The sequence below is a fragment of the Pezoporus wallicus genome, unplaced genomic scaffold (assembly GCF_028554395.1).
Source record: "Pezoporus wallicus isolate ANWC-B61680 ecotype Strahan unplaced genomic scaffold, APGP_CSIRO_Pwel_v1 scaffold_6885, whole genome shotgun sequence".
NCBI classification, from domain to species: Eukaryota; Metazoa; Chordata; class Aves; order Psittaciformes; family Psittacidae; genus Pezoporus; species Pezoporus wallicus.
This window is the reverse complement of record NW_026638858.1, coordinates 2,843,813-2,867,461: the sequence shown is the minus strand read 5'-3', so window position 1 is coordinate 2,867,461 and position 23,649 is coordinate 2,843,813. Positions and strand designations below refer to the sequence as shown.

Below are 23,649 nucleotides of genomic sequence, written 5' to 3'. Positions count from 1 at the left end.
ATGAGATGTAAGTGGGTTCTCTCTGAATTTTGTTGTCAATGATCGCAATGTTAAAGGATTTGGAGTATCTTAGAAATGTCTAATGGACTTAAAAGAGATAATGCTTATAAAATTTACTAATTCATGTTACGTTTTTTAGTTGTCATTTATTCATGACATATTTATAATTAGCAAGCGAAGTTTTTCACTTTCACTTTCTTTTCCCCATTTGAATAATAATTTTTATTATCTTTCTATCTTTGACTAATGAAATCACATCCATCATGGCTTTTACATTGTCTTTGTTTATCAGTGTCTTTGTTTATCATTGTGCTTCCTTTTCATCAAAAGTATAGTATTGTTGAGACTAGGAGTTTATTACATTGTGCTCTCCCTCTGATTATCAGTGTGTGGAACAAATATGAGTATGAAAGTAGAAACTATTAGTAGCAATCAAAAGGAAGTCTTCAACAGGTAAACAAAGTTAGGCCAATGTTACTTGACTTAGGATACCTGTTGAAGACTTCCTTTTGACTGCTACTTAAATAAAACCTCAGGAAGTATTTTTACCTTTACATGCTGCACAGCCAAAGAAACCAAATGGAAATGTCATGGTTAAATTATCCACCCTGCATCCCCTAATTATCAGTTTGTTTATTTTCCCTCCAGCTAGTGAAGTGTCTGCCTGCCCAGGAAATCAAATCTTCCTTTACAACCTTACAATGTGCCAGCAAACCTGTCGTTCCTTTGCTGATGGTGAAAAGCATTGCTTGCAAGACTTGGCTCCTGTGGATGGCTGTGGGTGCCCATATAATACATACTTGGATAACCAGGATACCTGTGTGCCCATCTCCAAGTGCCCATGTTATTACAAGGGATCATACCTGGAACCAGGGGAATATGTCACAAAAGATGGGGAACGCTGGTATGCTTTACTGTGGCTTTTTTGTGGGTGATAAAAGCCCTTTTAAAATTTACTTATTAGGTATAAGTTCCTTAAATTTTTGTGGTGCTTTAATAAGCACTTGTAATGCATTTCACAACATCTTCATGCTGAGCAAAGCATCATCATGTTGCAATGCAATTTATTAATAATTGAGAAATGCGGCACTGTTTGGAGGTCAAAGTACTGGTCTTCACAGATAAACATTACTCTGAACTTACACTGTTAATAAGCCTTTGTTGAGCAAAGGGGTAAGAGGAAGATAAAAGTCTGTCTATAATTTTATGTTGCTGTTTTCTTTTCTGTCAGGGACAGATTGCTTGTGTTTTCCATTGAAGGAAGGTTCCCTTGATATGTATTTACTGTAGCATAGGCTTTTGGAAGGAACTTCCACAATGCTGGTATTTTTTATCATTAATTGACAACTGTTTGCTGCATGAATCATCAGTGCAAACTGTGAAATACTTCTCTTATTCAGCAGATGAAGCATACAGGCCAACAAAATTGCAACGTATGAGTTAAATAGGCATGAAAATGTATTGTTTATCCAAATGAAGGTTTTGATTTAAATTCTCATTATTATCCATTTCATTATTGTGTGTTTCCTGAGCCATCAAAAAGCTCAGTATTAAGGATTAGTAGACTAGCTGTCTTAGAATAGCTTAAAAGATAACCTTCCAGCACGTTATGCCTAAAATCTTGCTGTGTTTTTTCTCCTAGTGGAAATTCGTGAGTACACTTCAGTAGTGCTCACCTTGAAATATCCATAGAAATTATGCATAATAAATACTAATAAATACTCTCAAATTTGTATTAATAAATTCTTAGATTTAAATTGAAGACACTGACCTTACTTTTTTTTTTAATTTCTACTTTCTTCACTTTTCTAGTGTTTGCCGAAATGCAAAGATCCAGTGTACTTCAGTGACAGTAAGAATGCAAAGTAAGTGACATTCTATAAAGTAAACTAAAATAAAAGCCATAACTCAACCTCCAAACCCAAACCTACACTTTCGATTGAATTTTCCACTTCATTGTTTTGTGTGTTTGCTTTTTATCTTTATGTGAAACAGTTAGACATTTTCAATTTGTTCTGTCTTCACTGAGCTTTTTTTTTTTAATAAGGATAGCCATACCCTGAGATTTCTGTCTCAGTAACTACCAACTTTCACACATTTATTTTGCCTTTTCTGGGTTCATCCAAACCAGCAAAATACCTTTCAGGTGTAACAGAATGTTCTTCTAACAAGACGTACTTTGACTGCAATGCATCCCCAAGCTGGAATTCACAAACACCTGTACAACTTAGCTGCCACACTCCTCAAACTGATCATGTATGTATTTAGTTTTTCTCCATGTCATGTTTCCTTTATTCTATATTCTTTAAATGACACAGTGCAACACAGAAAATGCAGTTGTAACTAGCAGTTGATTTCTCTTTGGTTTAATCTTCTTTTATCCCAAATAATATTACTCATTTGGTAATAATATGCAGTGCTTTTTCATAAATTAACAATTTTTGCTCCGATTTCTTAGTTCCAGGCAGAGTGTGTCTCAGGCTGTGTGTGTCTGGAGGGTCTATTTGATGATGGGAAAGGGGGCTGTGTGGAGGAGAAGGACTGCCCATGCATTCATAACAACCAGTGGTATTCTCCTGGACAGCAGGTAACAGTGGACTGCAACATCTGGTAAGTTATAATTTTGTACTGTCTTCTAGAATATATTCTATGCAGTAAATTAATAGCCATGTGTAGGCTTATGTACTACAGTGGCTGCAGTAGCTGCAAGTATAAAACTTTATTTTCAGGCATGCTGTTTGCTATCTGAGGAAACACATATTGTGCTGAAAATGTTGGGTAATAGTTACTTCTGTTTTCAGTTGGTATCTCTTATTAGGAAAGTACACTCTTTTTTTGAATATGAACATTATCAGATCTGAAAAATGTAGCTAGGCAGAGTTAAAAATCATGTTATAGGGTTAAACCCAGGATAAACTATTGAAGTTGAAATTTAAGACCCTCTGTAACACTGGAATTGGTATTGTGCACATTGTCATGTTTTATCAGGTGGTTGAGGATTCGGTTTATTCTGTAGTTTACCAAACAACACACTCTTGGTGAGATCTGAAAATTCAACTCTTCTGTTCTCTTCTAGTACCTGCCAAAAAGGGGTTTGGAGCTGCACTGAAGATGTGTGCTATGGGACTTGTATGATATATGGAAGTGGCCATTATATCACCTTTGATGGAAAATTCTATGACTTTGATGGAAGCTGTGAATATGTGGCTACTCAGGTAGTGCTTATCAGGGGTGCTGAAATGGCATCTGATTGCCTTGACGATATCCTTTTCTTCTTGGTTTTGTCATTTCTTATTGCCTTTCATCAGTCTTCCTGAGGTGTTTGCACATTCTGCCAAGATAAATTCTGAAATTCTGTATTTTCAGTGCCATCAAGCTGTGTGAGTGTGGGCTTTTTTTGATACAGCAGTCACAAATTGTATTATGTAAGAGGACTGTTTTTATAGTGAGCACTAACAACTCATTATCAGTTGTCAAATAAACCAAAATTCTTAAGTTTATGAAACAAAGATATTTATATTTAAAGATATATTCCTCATTTTGTTTTATTGTCCCACTTCTTTCCCAGGTTTTGCCACACATTAGACTCTGAAATATTTATATGTATGCAGAGAGGTATATGGATATGTTTGTGCATCTGTAAAAATAGATATATGTAGGATTTCACGTATGAAGCAGCAGTAACAATGTATTCCTTGTGGAGATTTAAATGATTCTAATTAGTATGAGATTGAACTAAAAATTAAATATTCTACCTAATCTTCTTATGCTCATTTTTAACTTTTTCTATAGGATTTTTGTGGTGACAGAAATTCCAGCGGCTCATTCAGTATCATCACAGAGAATGTCCCTTGTGGAACTACAGGAGTTACCTGCTCAAAGGCTATTAAAATGTTTCTAGGGGTGAGTAATGATGGTCAGTGAATATCAGTATTCAAGTATTAAAAAAATGAAAGTACTGCTCCAAAGCCACATCCCTAAAAGAAGCTATCACAAGCAAAGGTTAGAGGCCCTATCAAATTTATCGGTAAAAGCGTAGATTCTCAGGTACTAGAACCTCTGTCAAACAAAATTGCTACACTACTTCCTGTCGTCTCAGAAAGTCATTCTAGACTTTGAGCTATTGGTTTCAGATTACTTGCATTGTTATGAACATATAAATATTTTTTTCATCATAAAAGTTAATGTTATAATAGTTCTCTCTTTTATCTTTCAGAAAACTGAATTGAAATTGGAGAACAAAGATTATAAAGAAATTCAGCGAGATACTGGTGATGATGTACATTATTGGAACAAGACAGTAGGCCTCTACCTCGTTATTGAGGCTAGCAATGGTGTGATGCTTATCTGGGATAAGAAGACTACTGTTTTCATCAAGCTGACCCCTGATTACAAAGTTAGGACCTGTCTGTCCTTTTCCTGAAGTAGTAGTATGAATAGATCAGTGAGATAAGGAGACATATATGTTGTTCTATTCTGACTCCATGTTTGATTCCTATATCCTGTGCACACTGATTATTAGCTTGCAATATTACTATCACAGCTTGCAGAAGTGCTACTGGAGTTCCTTACTGTCCATCACGATGCATTGCAGAGGATGCATAGCATGTGATTGCAATAAAACTAAACTTCTAAGGCATTCTGAGTTTTTAAATGTTAAGAACTAAACATCCAAAGTAATTTAGGGAATGCAGATTGACAATACATGCATTTGGAAACCTGCATAGAATCTCAGCCCTGATTTAAAACCAGTCTCCCCATGCAGTGTCTGGAGATGGTTCTGATTTCTGAAAATCAGCATGCTGAGTTATACACTACGAGATTCATTGTGGTGAATAAGGAGGTGTGGGGCTGTATAAACAAGATGTTCCTTAAGGCGGCTGATGTACCTTAAATAGCACTACCAAAAATTCACTGTTGTAAGTTGCTAAATTCTTTCTTTCAAGAAAAATGAGTCCCTGTCATTTTTTTTTTCCCCATGGATTAAGTGGTGCTCATGATGTTAGAAGTTTTAAATAAAAACAGTTTTGAGCAGAATAAAACTCACTCAGGCTTATATTAATATAGCTGAGTGATGATAAATTGAGAAAAATGAAAATAAATGAATTCTTCTCAGCTGAAAGAGTTTTACACACTCTGCAGTGTTATAAGTTGGATGAAAAGATGCCACAGTGACATGGAAATACACTAGATATAATTGGTTTCAAGTCAGGAAGACATGGCAACTGAATAGTTTGCTGAGTACACAGACAAATAAAGGTTTATTTATTTTATATTTTTTATAATTTTATTTTATAAATATAATTATTTATATAGAGAGATGTTTACTATATAAACAAATACAAATTTTATATTTATTTATAATTTTCTGTTAAAATTATTTGGAAGTAAAGATGAAAATGCTGGTTACACAGAGAGTCAGTTGTCCTCTTTAATGTCAATGTTTTACTTCACTAGAGTCTGTTTCTCACTTCTGTAGTATATTTAAAATCTGTGGATATGTTAATTTTTTTTCCAGGGCAAAGTGTGTGGTCTGTGTGGCAACTTTGATGACAAGTCTAACAATGACTTTACAACAAGGAGTGGGCTGCAGGACACTAGTGCTCTAAAGTTTGGGAATTCCTGGAAACAGTCTTCCATGTGCCCAGATGTTACAGAAGAGATAAAGCCCTGTGATGTAAATCCACATCGGAAGTCCTGGGCAGAGAAAGAATGCAGCATCATCCAGAGTGAAGTCTTTAAAATTTGTCACTCCAAGGTTTGTAGAGGGCAGTAAGTGATGGGACAGCATGGTGCATTTCCATTACTGCAGAAGCACAGATACTGTCAAAAATGAAGTGGCTAAATAGTTATATTAAATTAAGTCTTCAGTACAGCTACAGGTGTCAACACATTTTACCTAGCCTTAGTCAAAGTAGTTTGAGTATCTGTGGCAATGTGACTGTATCAGTACTGGCATCACCCCTGGCTGTACAAGCCCATATTCGTCCCTGCAGTTTCACAGCTTCTGCTATGCAAGTTAGCTTTATAAATCTAGCCTGAATAGGTCTGTGTGTACTGCAGTTACACTATCTCTTCCTGAGAGACTAGCATACTGTAATTTCTGAAAGGTCTTGTAATCATCAGACCCCTCTTCTGACAGAAGCAACATACTATGCTTGAAAGGTGGCTGTTGGAGAGACCACTGCTGCTTGTTAAATTCAACCCACAGAAGGAATCCAGGTTGGAAACGACTGACATTGTACAGTTTAGTCATTTACTAGCTTTGCCACTGGTAATGTGCCTCAAATTCTCATATGCCATGTCAAGCCAACAGCCTCCAGACTACAGTGCACAGGGAGCAGTGCCCTCTACTTCTTGTCTCTTTCCTAAGTATGGTCATATTAAAAACAGTTTCTTCTTAACTCACAGTGGAAAAGTCACAAAGAATTACTAATTTAATTAACTTAATATGTGTTTCTATGTTGATTCCTTTAGCAGCTATAATCCAGACTAAGTTACTCTTCTTGCAGTCCCAAACAAAAAGTATTTTGCTAATATGTCTTTCTGTTATTAGTCACCACTTGGTTGGCAAAGCTTATTGGAAGGTTAGACTTCATTGGCATTAAACAAACTTGGTTTTGAGAGCAGTAAAATGTAACTCTGTTAAAAAATGTGGGCACAGACAAGGACTCTAATTTTTTCAGTCATAGCAAATTATGAAAGTACTGTGTTATCCAAATTATTATCCGAAATATATTAAGCAGCTGGAAGCCTATAATCTTTGTGATTTGGTAGTTCTTAGAAACAGTCTCATTACTGCCCAGCTCAATTCCCATATCTCAGGAGATCTTTCAAGCTTACTAGTTTGAAAACTAATTTGGAGATGAGCTGGGGCATCATTTCTTTCCCCGTCAGGTGGACCCAATTCCTTTCTACGAAGCTTGTGTTCATGATGCTTGCTCTTGTGACAGTGGTGGAGATTGTGAGTGCTTCTGTTCTGCAGTTGCTGCATATGCTCAAGAATGTACCAAGCACCAGGCCTGTGTTTTCTGGAGAACTCCTGATATATGCCGTGAGTAACAATCAAACACAACTTTATCTTTCTGGCTGCTGTCAGGAAACCTATCAAATAAATCATTAATAATATAAAATTTTATGTATCCTAAGTTTAATAGCAGAAAGTCCAGGTCCTATACCTCAAAAGAAATTTTGTTAGCTTAACATGTAGATTCATTTAGATTGTACCTTTAAAGATCTGATCAGAGCTGCAGTCTGGCAACTACACTTTTATCCAGCTTCTCTTTTTTTTTCTCTTCAGCGATATTTTGTGACTACTACAACCCTCGTAATGAGTGTGACTGGCACTATGAGCCTTGTGGCGCTAATATCATGACTTGCAGGATAATTAATAATGTCAGCACCAACTTTTCAATACCATACCTGGAAGGTAAATTCCTTGACATTTTTGTATTTTATTTCATATACATTTGTTCAGGTACCGTGTGATAATGATGGAATAGTCCATCATCTTGACGAATCAGCTTCATAAATATTTCTGTATCTGTTATATAGAATTTATCTCCAGTCTTATATAAATGTTTCATACAATGTAATTTGTTATGTATTAACATCAGTGGATGATCGTTACATTCCTGGTAGCCATAAAACTAGGTCTCTGCTTGGATAATATCCTTAAATATGCAAGATTATTACACCATTGTTATTTTGCATCCCATCATAAGGGCATTTCAAGAGAAAGAAACCTTTTACATGGTAAAGAAGCAAGTTACTGATATCTAGGGGGTTTTAACCTCATCATTCTTTATGAATCAAATCCATCTTGACTTTATTAATGTGCAGCATCCTCTTATCTTTAAAAGGAAAATATATTTGATATCAGACACACCGATGCTGTTATATGTTGTCAGAGGGCTACTGGGGGCTACCTCCATCTTTAGTTGATTTCAGAGGGCTACTGGTGGCTACCTCCATATTTAGATATATTAGTATGTGAAAGTCATTTTGTTTGGTAACTGAAGAAGAATCTTATGTTAGGGGACTGCAATGATCCAATAATGTGAATGGCTTTACAAATATCATCTGTTTTACCACATGATAAAGTTGGAGAAAACAGCGACTTTTTTGGCCTCACAGTCTTTTTGATCTGGACTGGAAGCAGTTGTCTGCAGTTCAGAGATCATAAAGAAATTCCTGTAGTTACTTTACATGTTACTTTAATCCTTGAACTGCTGGTAACAAAACAAACAAACAAAAAACCCTGAAAAACCCTAACCAAAACATATTTTTCTTTTTTTTTAAAAAAAACGTAATTCCATGTTTTGAAATAGATTATTTTAGATTATTAGAAGGATTTGGAAAGTGTCAGAAGGCAGATCATTAGATATCCAATTATCTTTCTATATTTTTTTTTCCAGTGGAAATATAGAGCACATTTACTTTTGTTACAGCTTCTTTAATACTGTCTAAGAGTATGAAGCAACTTTTAAATATCAGTTAATTAGTTGGTCGTTAAATTCATAGGCTATTTGAGACACTGGAACAGGTTGACCAGAGAAGTTGTGGATCTTCCCTGGATTCACCCCTGGCTGTGTTCAAGGCCAGGTTGGATGGGGCTTTGAGAAACCTTTGCTAGTGGAAGGTATGCCTGCCTGTGGCAGGGGGTTGGAACTAGATGAGCTTTAAGGTCCCTTCCAACCCTAACCTTTCTATAATTCTACGATAAATAGAATTTATGCAATTAAGCATTGGATTTTACAAAAGTTTATTTGGAAGCAGGATAGAATATTTTTTTAAATGTATTTACATGAAAAATGCAATGAGAATTGACATACAATTAATCCGTTTCAACTGGGGTTTAGGTCACTGGGCAAGGGTGCACAAAAATGCAGATAAATTATCTGTTTGGGATGGAGATACCTGATCTATTGAAGGTGCATAAGCAATGTCTAGTGTTCCAATAAATGTAGTGAAAAACTTGTTTGTTAATGAATCCACTTCCATATTCTTTACTGAATTATTATTGATACAGTGATGACATTTCAATATCTGTAGAAAAATGGGGGTATTTCTTTGTCTTAAAATTACTAGCTGCCCATAGAAATTAATATAAATTAGGGATTTTTCCAAGATCTCAAACTAGGAAAAAAACAACTTCTCTAGTTTTCTTGACTAAGCTCTGATTTAATCCTCCTCACCCCAGTATTATCAGTAAGAATTTTTTGATGTCTTTTGGAAAGACTTACTGTCTAAGGTTTAATTTGAATTGGAAATTTTCTGTTTTATTAGCTATGCTTTATTCAGTGAGAATCATTTACCTTCAGAAGATATCCTATCATTGAGTTAATTCTTTATACTTTTTCTTCATCCTGCATACTGCTCTGCTTGTCATCAACAGGTTGCTATCCCAGATGCCCTGATGACAAGCCTGTTTATAATGAAGAGACAAAGGAATGTGTGACTGAAGATCAATGTTGGTGTTACATCAATGGAACTCATGTTCCTCCTGGGCATGAAATAACCACAGAAGAGAACTGTACAAAATGGTAAATAAAAAAATTGCAGAATTTTTGCAGTATTTTAGGAAAGAATTTATGTATGCTGAGGCCCTCATTTACTTAGCTGGGCTTCAAGCAAATAGAGATGCAAGTTCAACTGAAGAGCTGGAATATTCTAGTATTTATCTGTACAAGTAATAGCATCAATGCCAACTATTCCAGTTGAGATTTAGATTCAAAAAATGGGGCAATTACCGTACGTATATATTATAAACTTTTCATTCGTAATTTTCCAAACCCATAATAATCCATATTTCAAATTGATAGTGTCATTATAATAGGTGTGTTAATGATTGCAGTAGTATATTTAAGTGTCCTAAAAAAATTAATGACATGAAACCTGGATGTGTCTCTATAACGTTTTGATTCTCATTGCTCTCTCTTAGTAGAGAGGGCCTACTCTGCCTTGCATTCTCACTTAAAACTGGGATTTCAGATTCACTGTAACCTGAAATTTTTTAGCCCTGAAAGAGATAGCTGAGTCTTAACTGCTTACCCCTAGAACCTTACTAATGATAGCAGTGACATCTATGACTCTACATGGTGACCGTAGACACACAAAACACCCCTTATCTATCTATAAGTTCGCTGCCCTGAAAAGCAGTTGCTAATATTGCAGTATTGCAACTTGCAACACATAGCGATTCATGATAATTTTAAGATGTACTTAAAGAATGAAAGTGATGACTTAATTTAAATGAAATAATGATAGGTAATATTGGAAAATATTACACCCAGAAAAATATCCTGTAGGATGAATAAAGATTAAATGACAAATTTCTACAATTCTATGGTCTTGGCTCTGCTAACAGGTGCCATAAAACATCTGCAATATGTTAATATTTGAAAATTTTGCTTTTAGTGTCTGTGGTCCCTCAGGATCTATACAGTGTACACCAATCCCAGGTAAATAACATTTAATTTTTCTACAAGTTAATGAAAAAAAAAATGGATGGAGCTGCTACATCTGTCTCTACAAAAGACTTAGTACAGGTTTGGAATAATTCTTTTTCAGTGCAAGAAAGTTGTGGCCAAAGAAAATTGGGCAGCACTTTTGTTAAACCTTGCTGTTAGTATTTCTTGTTCAAACTTCTTCTCACTTCCCTTTATTCTTTCTCCCAGTGTCCCATATCCAAACTAATGGATTTCACTACAAGAGTGAAATGAATATTTCTACATGTTCTAGAGAACATGTATTATTGTAGAAAAGCGTGAGATGGTAAACTGCAGTTGTTATTTCTTGAAGAACATTTTAAGACCTGGTTTGTAACTCTGTTCTTCCAAGTGTTTTATGCAGGGCTTTATTTAATGTTTTAATGTTCCTCTAAATGTCAAAATAAATTAGTGCCATGTATTAGATCTAAGCTCCACATATAGATCTGAAAAGAGCATGCCTGAATCATGTAAGTGCTTACTTGTCCATAAATAATAAGAGGCTTTGTCTCTTACCAAGTAGTAGACAAATTGCACAGTAAAGCTGTTTCTTGCAGGATGTCCTTGTGTCATCAACGGAACAAGTTATGAAGTGGGTGAAATTGTGGCACAAATACAGGATGGTAACATATGCATCACATACGTTTGTGCAGAAAATGGTTCTATAGTTGTTGGAAGTACTTATCCTTGCCCGACATCTACTTCACCTACAACCATTTCAACCTCCTTTCCTACCAGTACTCTAACCACCACAGGTAAAACTTCAACAGAGATGTACATCTAAAAATTATTTTCTTTAAGTAAAATTCTTTAAAGATAGAAGTACAAGTATATGGCCTCATAGTTGACACAAATGGAGCAATACTTATGAATAGTTTTATCACTGCACACTAAGATTTTTAAAACACTGAGTTAATTTACTTTAAATGGAAGAAATTGTAACTATAAATGTAGATTGTGCCTTCCTAATTCTGAAAAACCCGTTAACATTTCAAAACCCTGCTGAGATAGAAGAAGTTTTATCAGTAGTGTCTGCAAAAAAAAATATAATTAGGATATTTAAAACTACTATTATAGTTTTTCTAACTTTGCAGATGATGTACTCTAATTTTTTTCTATTTCAGTTACCACTACAAGCCCTCCAATAACTACAAGTAAGTTTTAAATAGAAAACTACGTTAAAAAATGTCAAAAGAATGCTTAAATTAGAAATAAATTGAAGATAGCCACTATAGGAAAAATATGTATAAAACAAAAAAAGAAATTTTTTAATTGCAAAAGTACAGTAAGTGTAGAGAGATGACTTTCAAAGGCCTCTGCTTGGTGATTTTATTTTGATATTAATCTTCCTATTGAAAAACCTCGTAATATAGAACAAACTGTAGAGCTCTTTTTCTCTACAGAAAGAAATATTTTCTCATTTTGAAAAATTACTAGTTGCAATGGGTTGCTCTAGTCTCTTATGAAGTAGAATACAAAATCAAACTTCACAGAATGTTCTCTGTAAGCTCAATGCTGAATCTCTCTTTTCTTGCAGCTCCATGCTTTGGTTTAATCTGTAATTGGACTGAGTGGTTTGATGTTAGTAAACCTGAAGAGGATGGTGGTGACTATGAAACCTACGATGCAATAAGAAATCAATATGGAAACAAAATATGTGAAGCTCCTGAAAATATTGAATGCAGGGCTAAAGATAATCCAGATGTTAGTTTAGAGGAACTTGGCCAGAAAGTGGAGTGTAATGTTACATATGGACTAATCTGTAAAAATGAGGAGCAAGATGCAACTATTTGGCAACTTTGTTATAATTATGAAATCAGGGTAAATTGTTGTGAGTGGCATGAAATTTCTTGTGAGACTACAAGTACACGGCATCCAACACAAACTGCAACTGCAACCACCACTAGCACAACAGTACCCATCACCAGTACAGCCAGGCAGCCAACAACAATTACCACCACATCCATACCCACCTCAACAATCACAAGCGAATTCACACCGTCGGTTACCACCCCAGTAACTCCAACCTCTCCAGGTATTTAACAGACCAATATTCTCTACTCTTGCTTTGTATAGTAGAAATACAGGGCTGTCGGTTACCAAAGGCATGTCATTTTCATAGCACATCCTGAGCTGGCAGGAAGTCTTATTTATGCTGGTCTGGGTGTCTCTCCTCCTGCTAGAGACTTCCAGAAGGTCCCATTGTGTGAGACTAGGCTAGGCCTTGATTTAGAGTACCATCATTCTAGGCATTATCTGGGAGGAGCTTGGCAGAATTCCTTCTATTTCTCCTTCTGTTTTCCCTCTAGCAATGCTAAAGTTTGCTAGTACTCTGTAAATACCCTTCATCAGGCTGGCATTGCACAGCAGGGAAATGACATGACAATTAGACTGGAACATATTCTTATGCATACTTCCTTCCCAGACTACAGCTTCCCCTCTTAATTATTACTTCATGACATAGCAAGATGTTCCAAGTAGTAAGCCAGGGATAGAAAGCTTCACACAGCCTAACTCCTCCTCATAGTCTTACCTATTATTAGGTAATTTTGCTTACTGAGAAGAACATTACAGCAGTATCTCTAGAAAAAACACAGGGGCAATGTGTAATGTGCGACTTATTAATTCAAAAATGCGAGAAAAACATTGCCATGACCTTGTCTGCGCAGTAATTTTGAATTAGTTTGCTTCTAGGGCCAGACTAGAAGGACTAGAGAAACAGAACTTTACAGTGGTAAGAGTGGGGTGACAGATATAGGTCAGTGGCACCTCCCTAACACATCATTTCTTTTCAATGCACATTATGTCCCACTCAGGTCTTTTGTAACTTACCTGTTTTCTCTATCACCACTATTTATAATAGGAAGACCCTCATCCGCAATGAGCACAGGGTCTTTTCCACCCCTGTCGACAACCACTCCCATGCCAACACCATCAGAGCCTCCCAGTAGCACTGCCAGCACCTTGATGCCCCCCAGCACCACGACGCCCCCCAGCACCACCACCAGCAGCACTGCGGGGACATCAGCAACCGTTCCTGCCACATCAACACTTACCCTAACTACTGCGAGCACATCCACACCCACGCCAACATACACCACCACCACACCACCTCCAGGTACTTGTCTAGTCTGTGCTCTCGTGTGTTGCCTTGCTGTGGGAGAAATGAAGGTTCGTGAGCACCTCAGCTTGTGTCTTCTGTCTGGGATCAAGGATGGGAGTAGTTGTTGTGTGTTCCCTGAAATGACAAGTGCCCAAAGTTAGCCCTTGGTGTGGCTGGCTTAGTGGTGAGGAGGGTGCAGTGTCCTGGGTAGAAAGTCTTGTGTTCCTTGGCTGAAGAGAGCCCTGAGGGTATTTTCTGTGCTGGTGCCTCTGCCCACAGCTTAGACAGGTACTGAGCTGCTGGGAAATCTTGCTTTTGCTGCTTGACCTCATCCTTCAGCAAGAGAGAATGTACTCAGCAGGCACCATGGTGTGCAGTGGGAGTGGAGCTTGGTTTTGTGGCATTATCATTCCAGGTGCTGTTTGGGCAGAGCTGGGCAGAGTTTCTTTGCTTTCTTCTCTTGTGTTGCCTCTGTGGCCATTGCTGCCACTCACCTGTGGTTCTGTCTGTACGAAGCTTTGAAGGTTTTCTCCACGAGGCGCTGGGGAAAGGTTTCGGAACACATATTGCCCCTTGCCTTGAACCTGTGCTCTGGGCAGCTGGACTCTCACAGCGTTCCCATGACTGCTGTTTTCCATCTGTCTGTGTGCTGCCGGGAAGCACATTGAAGTTTCAGCAGCAGCAGGTGTCCTGTGCCTGCTTCCTATGTGCTCACAACCCTACCAAGTGCTTGGTTTCTCTCTGGGATAATGAGGTGGTGTGAGTGGCAACAGAAGGTTAGAGAGTGGTGGGAGTCCCTGCTTTGTCCTGCTCTACCTCATCTGTGGCCCTTTATGTGCGCAGTCTTTGCACTCGAGAAGCCCAATAGAGCAACATGCTCTAGCTGTGAGGGAAACACACGTGCCTGTGTGTGCTTTGTTGGGCCATTAAAGAGAGGCCTGTCCACACAAGGGACTCTGTTGCGCCAGGGTTAAATACTGGTGTAGCAGTGCCCGAGGGGCACCTTTGTGTGCATTGGACTCACAGGGCACCACCCTCGAGTGTGCTGGTGCTCTGGCTTTCTGTATCTGTTCTCTGATTTTTCCTTTTGTGTCACCCCCCCCCAGAATGTGACTGTGTCTGGACGGACTGGATTGATGTGAGTTACCCAGATAGTTCTGACAGAAACAGTGGTGACTATGAAACCTTTGAGAATATTCTGAAGAACAACCCCTCCTGGGTCTGTGTGAAAGCAGAGAATATTTCATGCAGAGCAGAAAAGTTCCCTACCATTCCCATTGCGGATTTAGGGCAGAAGGTGGAATGCAGTGTTAACACGGGGCTGACCTGTAACAACAGCGATCAGGTCATAGGAGGCATAATGCTGATGCCGGTCTGCCTCAATTATGAGATCAGTGTCTGCTGCATCCCCAACATACCAGAGTGCATTCCCACAAGTGCCACCACGAGCAGCACGACAGCCCTTCCTTCATCCACAATGAGCACAGGGTCCTTTCCATCTATGTCAACAACCGCTCCCATGCCAAAACCATCAGAGCCTCCCACCACCACCACCATCAGCACCCAGGAGACATCAGAAAGCATTCTTCCCACCTCAACAACCCCCCAAATAATCACCATAACACCAACAGCTCCTCCTACAGAACGACAAGGTAGGTCCATTACTTATATTTGTTTGCTTATATTGTGATAAAAATCATTTTATTGCCACCCGAATATGTGTTTTAATACTCACGCTAAAGGAGTGACATTGATTTATATTTCAAAAATTCATAGAATTAACTACAACGACCATGAGCACCACAACTTCAGGATCACCCACACCAAAGCCTACAACCAGCACTTCTGTATCACCACCACCGGTACCTACATCCCTAGTGACATCCTCCACGTCTAGAGTCACTGAAAAAGAATCAACCACCAAAACCACCACATCAAGACCCACACCCTCAGGAACCCCTCAGCATAGCACCGCAGTCGTAATGGAAACATCGAGCCACGAGACCGTGTCCACTGGGACAGGGAGCCCCTCAAGCACATCACCTACAACCACCATAAGCACCACAACTCCAGGATCACCCACGCCACAGCCTACAACAAGCAGTACTGTATCACCACCACTGGTGCCTACAACCTCTGTGACAGCCACCACATCTGAAATCACTGAATCAGAATTGACCACCAAAACCACCATATCAAGCCCCACACCCTCAGGACCTCCTCCCACCACTACCACAGAGGTAACAGAGACATCTGGTCCTTTGACAACAACTGCAGCTAGCAGTACATCAGCAAGATCAACTGTTACCACCATCACAAGTTCAGGATCACCCACGCCAGAGCCTACAAGTAGCACTACTGTATCACCACCACCCTTATCAACAACCCCAGTGACAGCCACCACATCTGGTGTCACTGAAATAGGATTGACCGCCAAGACTACCATATCAAGCCCAACACCCTCAGGACCTCCTGCCCCCACTACCACAGTGGTAACAGAGACATCTAGTCCTTTGACACCAACTGCAACTAGCAGTATGTTAACAAGATCACCTGTTACCACCACCACAACTCCAGGATCACCCACACCAGAGCCTACTACAAGCACTACTGTATCACAGACACCGGTACCTACAATCTCTGTGACAGCCACCACGTCTGGAGTCACTGAAACAGGATTGACTACCAAAACCACCACATCAGTCCCCACACCCTCAGGAACCCCTCGCCACAGCACCACAATCGTAACTGAAACATCGAGCCACGAGACCACGTCCACCGGGACAGGGAGCCCCACAAGCACATCACCTACAACCACCATAAGCACCACAACTTCAGGATCACCCATGCCTGAGCCTATAACCAGCACTACTGTATCACCACCACTGGTACCTACAACCTCTGTGACGGCCACCACATCTGGAGTCACTGTAACAGAATGGACCACCAAAACCACCACATCAAGCCCCACACCCTCAGGAACCCCTCAACACAGCACCACAATTATAATGGCAACATCGAGCCATGAGACCACCTCCGCTGGGACGAGGAGCCCCACAAGCACATCACCTACAACCACCATAAGCACTACAATTCCAGGATCACCCATGCCAGAGCCTATAACTAGCACTACTGTATCACCACCGCCGGTATCAACAACCCCAGTGACAGCCACCACATCCAGTGTCTCTGAACCAGGACTGACCACCAAAACCACCATATCAAGACCCACACCTTCAGGACCTCCTATCTCCACTACCACAGTGGTAACAGAGACATCTAGTCCTTTGACACCAACTGTAACTACCAGTACATCAGCAAGATCAACTGTTAGCACCATCACAATTTCAGGATCACCCATGGCTGAGCCTACAACTAGCACTACTGTATCACCTCCTCCGGTATCAGCAACGCCAGTGACAGCCACCACGTCTGCAGTCACTGGAACAGGATCGACCACCAAAACCACCACAGCAATACTCACACCATCAGGAACCCCTCAACCTACCACCACAATTGTAACAGAAACATCGAGCCATGAGACCACCTCCACTGGGACGGGGAGCCCCACAAGCACATCACCTACAACCACCATAAGCACCACAACTCCAGGATCACCCACACCAGAGCCTATAACCGGCACTACTGTATCACAACCCCTGGTATCAGTAACCCCAATGACAGCCGTAACGTCTGGAGTCGCTGAAACAGGATCGACCACCAAAAGCACCACATCAAGACCCACACCCTCAGGAACCCCTCGACACAGCACCACAATTGTAACGGAAACATCGAGCCATGAGACCATGTCCACTGGGACAGGGATCCCCACAAGCACATCACCTACAACCACCATAAGCACCACAACTCCAGGATCACCCACGCCACATCCTACAACCAGCACTACTGTATCACCACCACTGGTGCCTACAACCCCAGTGATAGCCACCACGTCTGGAGTCACTGAAACAGGATTGACCACCAAAACAACCATATCAAGACCCACACCTTCAGGACCTCCTATCTCCACTACCACAGTGGTAACAGAGACATCTGGTCCTTTGACACCAACTGTAACTACCAGTACATCAGCAAGATCAACTGTTAGCACCATCACAATTTCAGGATCACCCATGGCTGAGCCTACAACTAGCACTACTGTATCACCTCCTCCGGTATCAGCAACGCCAGTGACAGCCACCACGTCTGCAGTCACTGGAACAGGATCGACCACCAAAACCACCACAGCAATACTCACACCATCAGGAACCCCTCAACCTACCACCACAATTGTAACAGAAACATTGAGCCATGAGACCACCTCCACTGGCACGGGGAGCCCCACAAGGACATCACCTACAACCACCATAAGCACCACAACTCCAGGATCACCCACACCAGAGCCTATAACCGGCACTACTGTATCACAACCCCTGGTATCAGTAACCCCAATGACAGCCATAACGTCTGGAGTCACTGAAACAGGATCGACCACCAAAAGCACCACATCAAGACCCACACCCTCAGGAACCCCTCGACACAGCACCACAATTGTAATGGAAACATCGAGCCATGAGACCATGTCCACTGGGACAGGGATCCCCACAAGCACATCACCTACAACCACCATAAGCACCACAACTCCAGGATCACCCACGCCACATCCTACAACCAGCACTACTGTATCACCACCACTGGTGCCTACAACCCCAGTGATAGCCACCACGTCTGGAGTCACTGAAACAGGATTGACCACCAAAACAACCATATCAAGCCCCACACCCTCAGGACCTCCTCCCACCACTACCACAGTGGTAACAGAGACATCTGGTCCTTTGAAAACAATTGCAACTAGCAGTACATCAGCAAGATCAACTGTTACCACCATCACAAGTTCAGGATCACCCACGCCAGAGCCTACAAGTAGCACTACTGTATCACCACCACCCTTATCAACAACCCCAGTGACAGCCACCCCATCTGGTGTCACTGAAATGGGATTGACCGCCAAGACTACCATATCAAGCCCAAAACCCTCAGGACCTCCTGCCCCCACTACCACAGTGGTAACAGAGACATCTAGTCCTTTGACACCAACTGCAACTAGCAGTATGTTAACAAGATCACCTGTTACCACCACCACAACTCCAGGATCACCCACACCAGAGCCTACTACAAGCACTACTGTATCACAGACACCGGTACCTACAATCTCTGTGACAGCCACCACATCTGTGGTCATTGAAACAGGATTGACCACCAAAACCACCACATCAAGCCCTACACCCTCAGGAACCCCTCGCCACAGCACCACAATCATAACTGAAACATCAAGCCACGAGACCACGTCCACTGGGACAGGGAGCCCCACAAGCACATCACCTACAAGCACCATAAGCACCAAAACTTCAGGATCACCCATGCCTGAGCCTATAACCAGCACTACTGTAACACCTCCCCTGGTATCAGCAACCCCAATGACAGCCACCATGTCTGGAGTCACTGGAACAGGATTGACCACCAAAACCACCACATCAAGACCCACACCCTCAGGAACCCCTCAGCATAGCACCGCAATCGTAATGGAAACATCGAGCCACGAGACCGTGTCCACTGGGACAGGGAGCCCCTCAAGCACATCACCTACAACCACCATAAGCACCACAACTCCAGGATCACCCACGCCACAGCCTACAACCAGCACTACTGTATCACCACCACTGGTGCCTACAACCTCTGTGACAGCCACCACATCTGAAGTCACTGAATCAGAATTGACCACCAAAACCACCATATCAAGCCCCACACCCTCAAGACCTCCTCCCACCACTACCACAGTGGTAACAGAGACATCTGGTCCTTTGACAACAACTGCAACTAGCAGTACATCAGCAAGATCAACTGTTACCACCATCACAAGTTCAGGATCACCCACGCCAGAGCCTACAAGTAGCACTACTGTATCACCACCACCCTTATCAACAACCCCAGTGACAGCCACCACATCTGGTGTCACTGAAATAGGATTGACCGCCAAGACTACCATATCAAGCCCAACACCCTCAGGACTTCCTGCCCCCACTACCACAGTGGTAACAGAGATATCTCGTCCTTTGACACCAACTGCAACTAGCAGTATGTTAACAAGATCACCTGTTACCACCACCACAACTCCAGGATCACCCACACCAGAGCGTACTACAAGCACTACTGTATCACAGACACCGGTACCTACAATCTCTGTGACAGCCACCACGTCTGGAGTCACTGAAACAGGATTGACCACCAAACCCACCACATCAAGCCCTACACCCTCAGGAACCCCTCGCCACAGCACCACAATCGTAACTGTAACATCGAGCCACGAGACCACGTCCACCGGGACAGGGAGCCCTACAAGCACATCACCTACAAGCACCATAAGCACCAAAACTTCAGAATCACCCATGCCTGAGCCTATAACCAGCACTACTGTATCACCTCCCCTGGTACCTACAACCTCTGTGACAGCCACCACGTCTGGAGTCACTGAATCAGGATTGACCACCAAAACCACCACATCAAGCCCCACACCCTCAGGACCTCCTCCCGCCACTACCACAGTGGTAACAGAGATATCTCGTCCTTTGACACCAACTGCAACTAGCAGTATGTTAACAAGATCACCTGTTACCACCACCACAACTCCAGGATCACCCACACCAGAGCCTACTACAAGCACTACTGTATCACAGACACCGGTACCTACAACCTCTGTGACAGCCACCACGTCTGGAGTCATTGAAACAGGATTGACCACCAAAACTGCCACATCAAGCCCCACACCCTCAGGAACCCCTCGCCACAGCACCACAATCGTAACTGAAACATCAAGCCACGAGACCACGTCCACTGGGACAGGGAGCCCCACAAGCACATCACCTACAAGCACCATAAGCACCAAAACTTCAGAATCACCCATGCCTGAGCCTATAACCAGCACTACTGTATCACCTCCCCTGGTACCTACAACCTCTGTGACAGCCACCACGTCTGGAGTCACTGAAACAGGATTGATTACCAAAACCACCACATCAAGACCCACACCCTCAGGAACCCCTCAGCATAGCACCGCAGTCATAATGGAAACATCGAGCCACGAGACCGTGTCCACTGGGACAGGGAGCCCCTCAAGCACATCACCTACAACCACCATAAGCACCACAACTCCAGGATCACCCACGCCACAGCCTACAACCAGCACTACTGTATCACCACCACTGGTGCCTACAACCTCTGTGACAGCCACCACATCTGAAGTCACTGAATCAGAATTGACCACCAAAACCACCATATCAAGCCCCACACCCTCGGGACCTCCTCCCACCACTACCACAGAGGTAACAGAGACATCTGGTCCTTTGACAACAACTGCAACTAGCAGTACATCAGCAAGATCAACTGTTACCACCATCACAAGTTCAGGATCACCCACGCCAGAGCCTACAAGTAGCACTACTGTATCACCACCACCCTTATCAACAACCCCAGTGACAGCCACCACATCTTATGTCACTGAAATAGGATTGACCGCCAAGACTACCATATCAAGCCCAACACCCTCAGGACCTCCTGCCCCCACTACCACAGTGGTAACAGAGACATCTCGTCCTTTGACACCAACTGCAACTAGCAGTATGTTAACAAGATCACCTGTTACCACCACCACAACTCCAGGATCACCCACACCAGAGCGTACTACAAGCACTACCATATCACAGACACCGGTACCTACAATCTCTGTGACAGCCACCACTTCTGGAGTCACTGAAACAGGATCGACCACCAAAACCACCACATCAGGACCCACACACTCAGGAACCCCTCGCCACAGCACCACAATCCTAACTGAAACATCGAGCCATGAGACCATGTCCACTGGGACAGGAAGCCCCACAAGCACATCACCTACAACTACCATAAGCACCACAACTTCAGGATCACCCATGCCTGAGCCTATAACCAGCACTACTGTATCACCACCACTGGTACCTACAACCTCTGTGACAGCCACCACGTCTGGAGTCACTGAATCAGGATTGACCACCAAAACCACTACACCAAGCCCCACACCCTCAGGAACCCCTCAACACAGCACCACAATTGTAACGGAAACCTCGAGCCACAAGACCACGTCCACTGGGACAGGGAACCCCACAAGCACGTCACCTACAAACACCATAAGCACCACAACTTCAGGATCACCCATGCCTGAGCCTACAACAAGCACTACTGTGTCACCTCCCTTGCTATCAGCAACTCCAGTGACAGCCACCATGTCTGGAGTCACTGGAACAGGATCAACCACCAAAACCACCACAGCAAGACCCACACCATCAGGAACCCCTCAACACATCACCACAATTGTAATAGAAACATCGAGCCATGAGACCATGTCCACTGGGACAGGGAGCCCCACAAGCACATCACCTACAACCACCATAAGCACCACAAGTCCAGGATCACCCATGCCAGAGCCTACAACAAGCACTACTGTATCACCACCCCCAGTATCAACAACCCCAGTGACAGCCACCACGTCTGGAGTCACTGAAACAGGATTGACCACCAAAACCACTACACCAAGCCTCACACCTTCAGGAACCACTCAACACAGCACCACAATTGTAACGGAAACATCGAGCCACAAGACCACGTCCACTGGGACAGGGAGCCCGACGAGAACATCACCTACAACCACCATAAGCACCACAACTCCAGGATCACCTACGCCACAGCCTACAACCAGCACTACTGTATCACCACCACTGGTATCAACAACCCCAGTGATAGCCACCACATCTGGCGTCTCTGAAACTGGTTCGACCACCCAAAAAACCATATCAAGCCCCACACCTTCAGGACCTCCTCCCGCCCCTACCACAGTGGTAACAGAGACTTCTGGTCCTTTGACAACAACTGCAACTAGCAGTACATTAACAAGATCAGCTGTTACCACCATCACAAGTTCAGAATCACCCATGCCAGAGCCTTCAACCAGCACTACTGTATCATCACCTCCGGTATCAACAACCCCAGTGACAGCCACCACGTCTGGAGTCCCTGAAACAGGATTGACCACCAAAAGTACCACTTCAGGCCCCACAACTTCCGAACTGTTTCCCTTCAGCACCCCGACAGTAACAGGAACTGGTAGCCCCCTGTCAAGCACTGCAGTTTACGCTACTTTAGTAAGATCTACTGCTATCAACACAGCAACAACTGTGGGGCTATCTTCTGCAAAGCCTACAGCCAGCATTACTGTACCTCAGTCATCCGTATCAAGTCCCATGTCAGTCACCACCTCTGGTACAACTCCAACAGAGTCTTTTACCATGACTTCAGGAACTACCTCTAGTAATTTTACCACAATCACTGCAACCACCACCACCTCTGGAATTCTTTCCTCTGGCTCAACTAGTATGTCTGTTCCAATTGCTACCTCAAGTGCAGTCACCATTCCAGGAAGCTCTACATACAGTACAGTTACTAAATTCAGTGCTTCGAGTTCAACTCTAAGTCTACCACCAAGCACTCCTGGAAAAAATTGTTCTATTTTACCTAACGAATCTTACGCGGTGAGTAGATTTCTGCTGTGGATGGAGACTAACCACGTAATTTCTATGTTAATAACATATAGAGAATGTATTAATCTGGAAAGAAGAACAAGTTTTAATCCATTCTATTTATTTATTTTTTTTTTTTGTGTATCAGCATGATTTCCAATGATATTCAGTTTGATAGCTTGTATACTGCTATTAGTTCTTCAAGTATAGTTTTAAAAAGATTTTTCAGGGACGTAGGTAACAGTTCTGTGTTCCTATTTAGGATAGCTTTGATGAAGAGGTAAACAAGAGCAAAGTGGTGCTAAACTATCTTTTTTATTTCTGCTTTTGAATAAGTCTAGAGTGGGTAAAAGTTGTTTATGTGTTTACAGTGCAGCCCAACAAGGAACCAGAGGGCTGAAGTAGTCTGTGTTTAGAATGAGTCATACTGGGTCATAATCTGGTTTCAGGA

General features: G+C 42.1%; 1 protein-coding gene across 1 annotated transcript in view; it reads left to right on the top strand.

Annotated features, from left to right (window-relative positions):
• The window catches only part of MUC2 (mucin 2, oligomeric mucus/gel-forming), a 51,943-nt gene that overhangs the window by 15,919 nt on the left and 12,375 nt on the right, over positions 1-23,649 (top strand). Inside the window, exons 16-33 of the mRNA XM_057412820.1 lie at positions 653-904; positions 1,813-1,865; positions 2,147-2,256; positions 2,459-2,610; positions 3,077-3,215; positions 3,793-3,903; positions 4,217-4,396; positions 5,519-5,758; positions 6,898-7,054; positions 7,301-7,429; positions 9,398-9,545; positions 10,420-10,463; positions 11,048-11,245; positions 11,615-11,644; positions 12,028-12,525; positions 13,354-13,608; positions 14,700-15,245; positions 15,370-23,210. Coding sequence (XP_057268803.1) covers positions 653-904; positions 1,813-1,865; positions 2,147-2,256; positions 2,459-2,610; positions 3,077-3,215; positions 3,793-3,903; positions 4,217-4,396; positions 5,519-5,758; positions 6,898-7,054; positions 7,301-7,429; positions 9,398-9,545; positions 10,420-10,463; positions 11,048-11,245; positions 11,615-11,644; positions 12,028-12,525; positions 13,354-13,608; positions 14,700-15,245; positions 15,370-23,210 — 11,083 coding nt within the window. The remainder of the gene's footprint in view (positions 1-652; positions 905-1,812; positions 1,866-2,146; positions 2,257-2,458; positions 2,611-3,076; positions 3,216-3,792; positions 3,904-4,216; positions 4,397-5,518; positions 5,759-6,897; positions 7,055-7,300; positions 7,430-9,397; positions 9,546-10,419; positions 10,464-11,047; positions 11,246-11,614; positions 11,645-12,027; positions 12,526-13,353; positions 13,609-14,699; positions 15,246-15,369; positions 23,211-23,649) is intronic.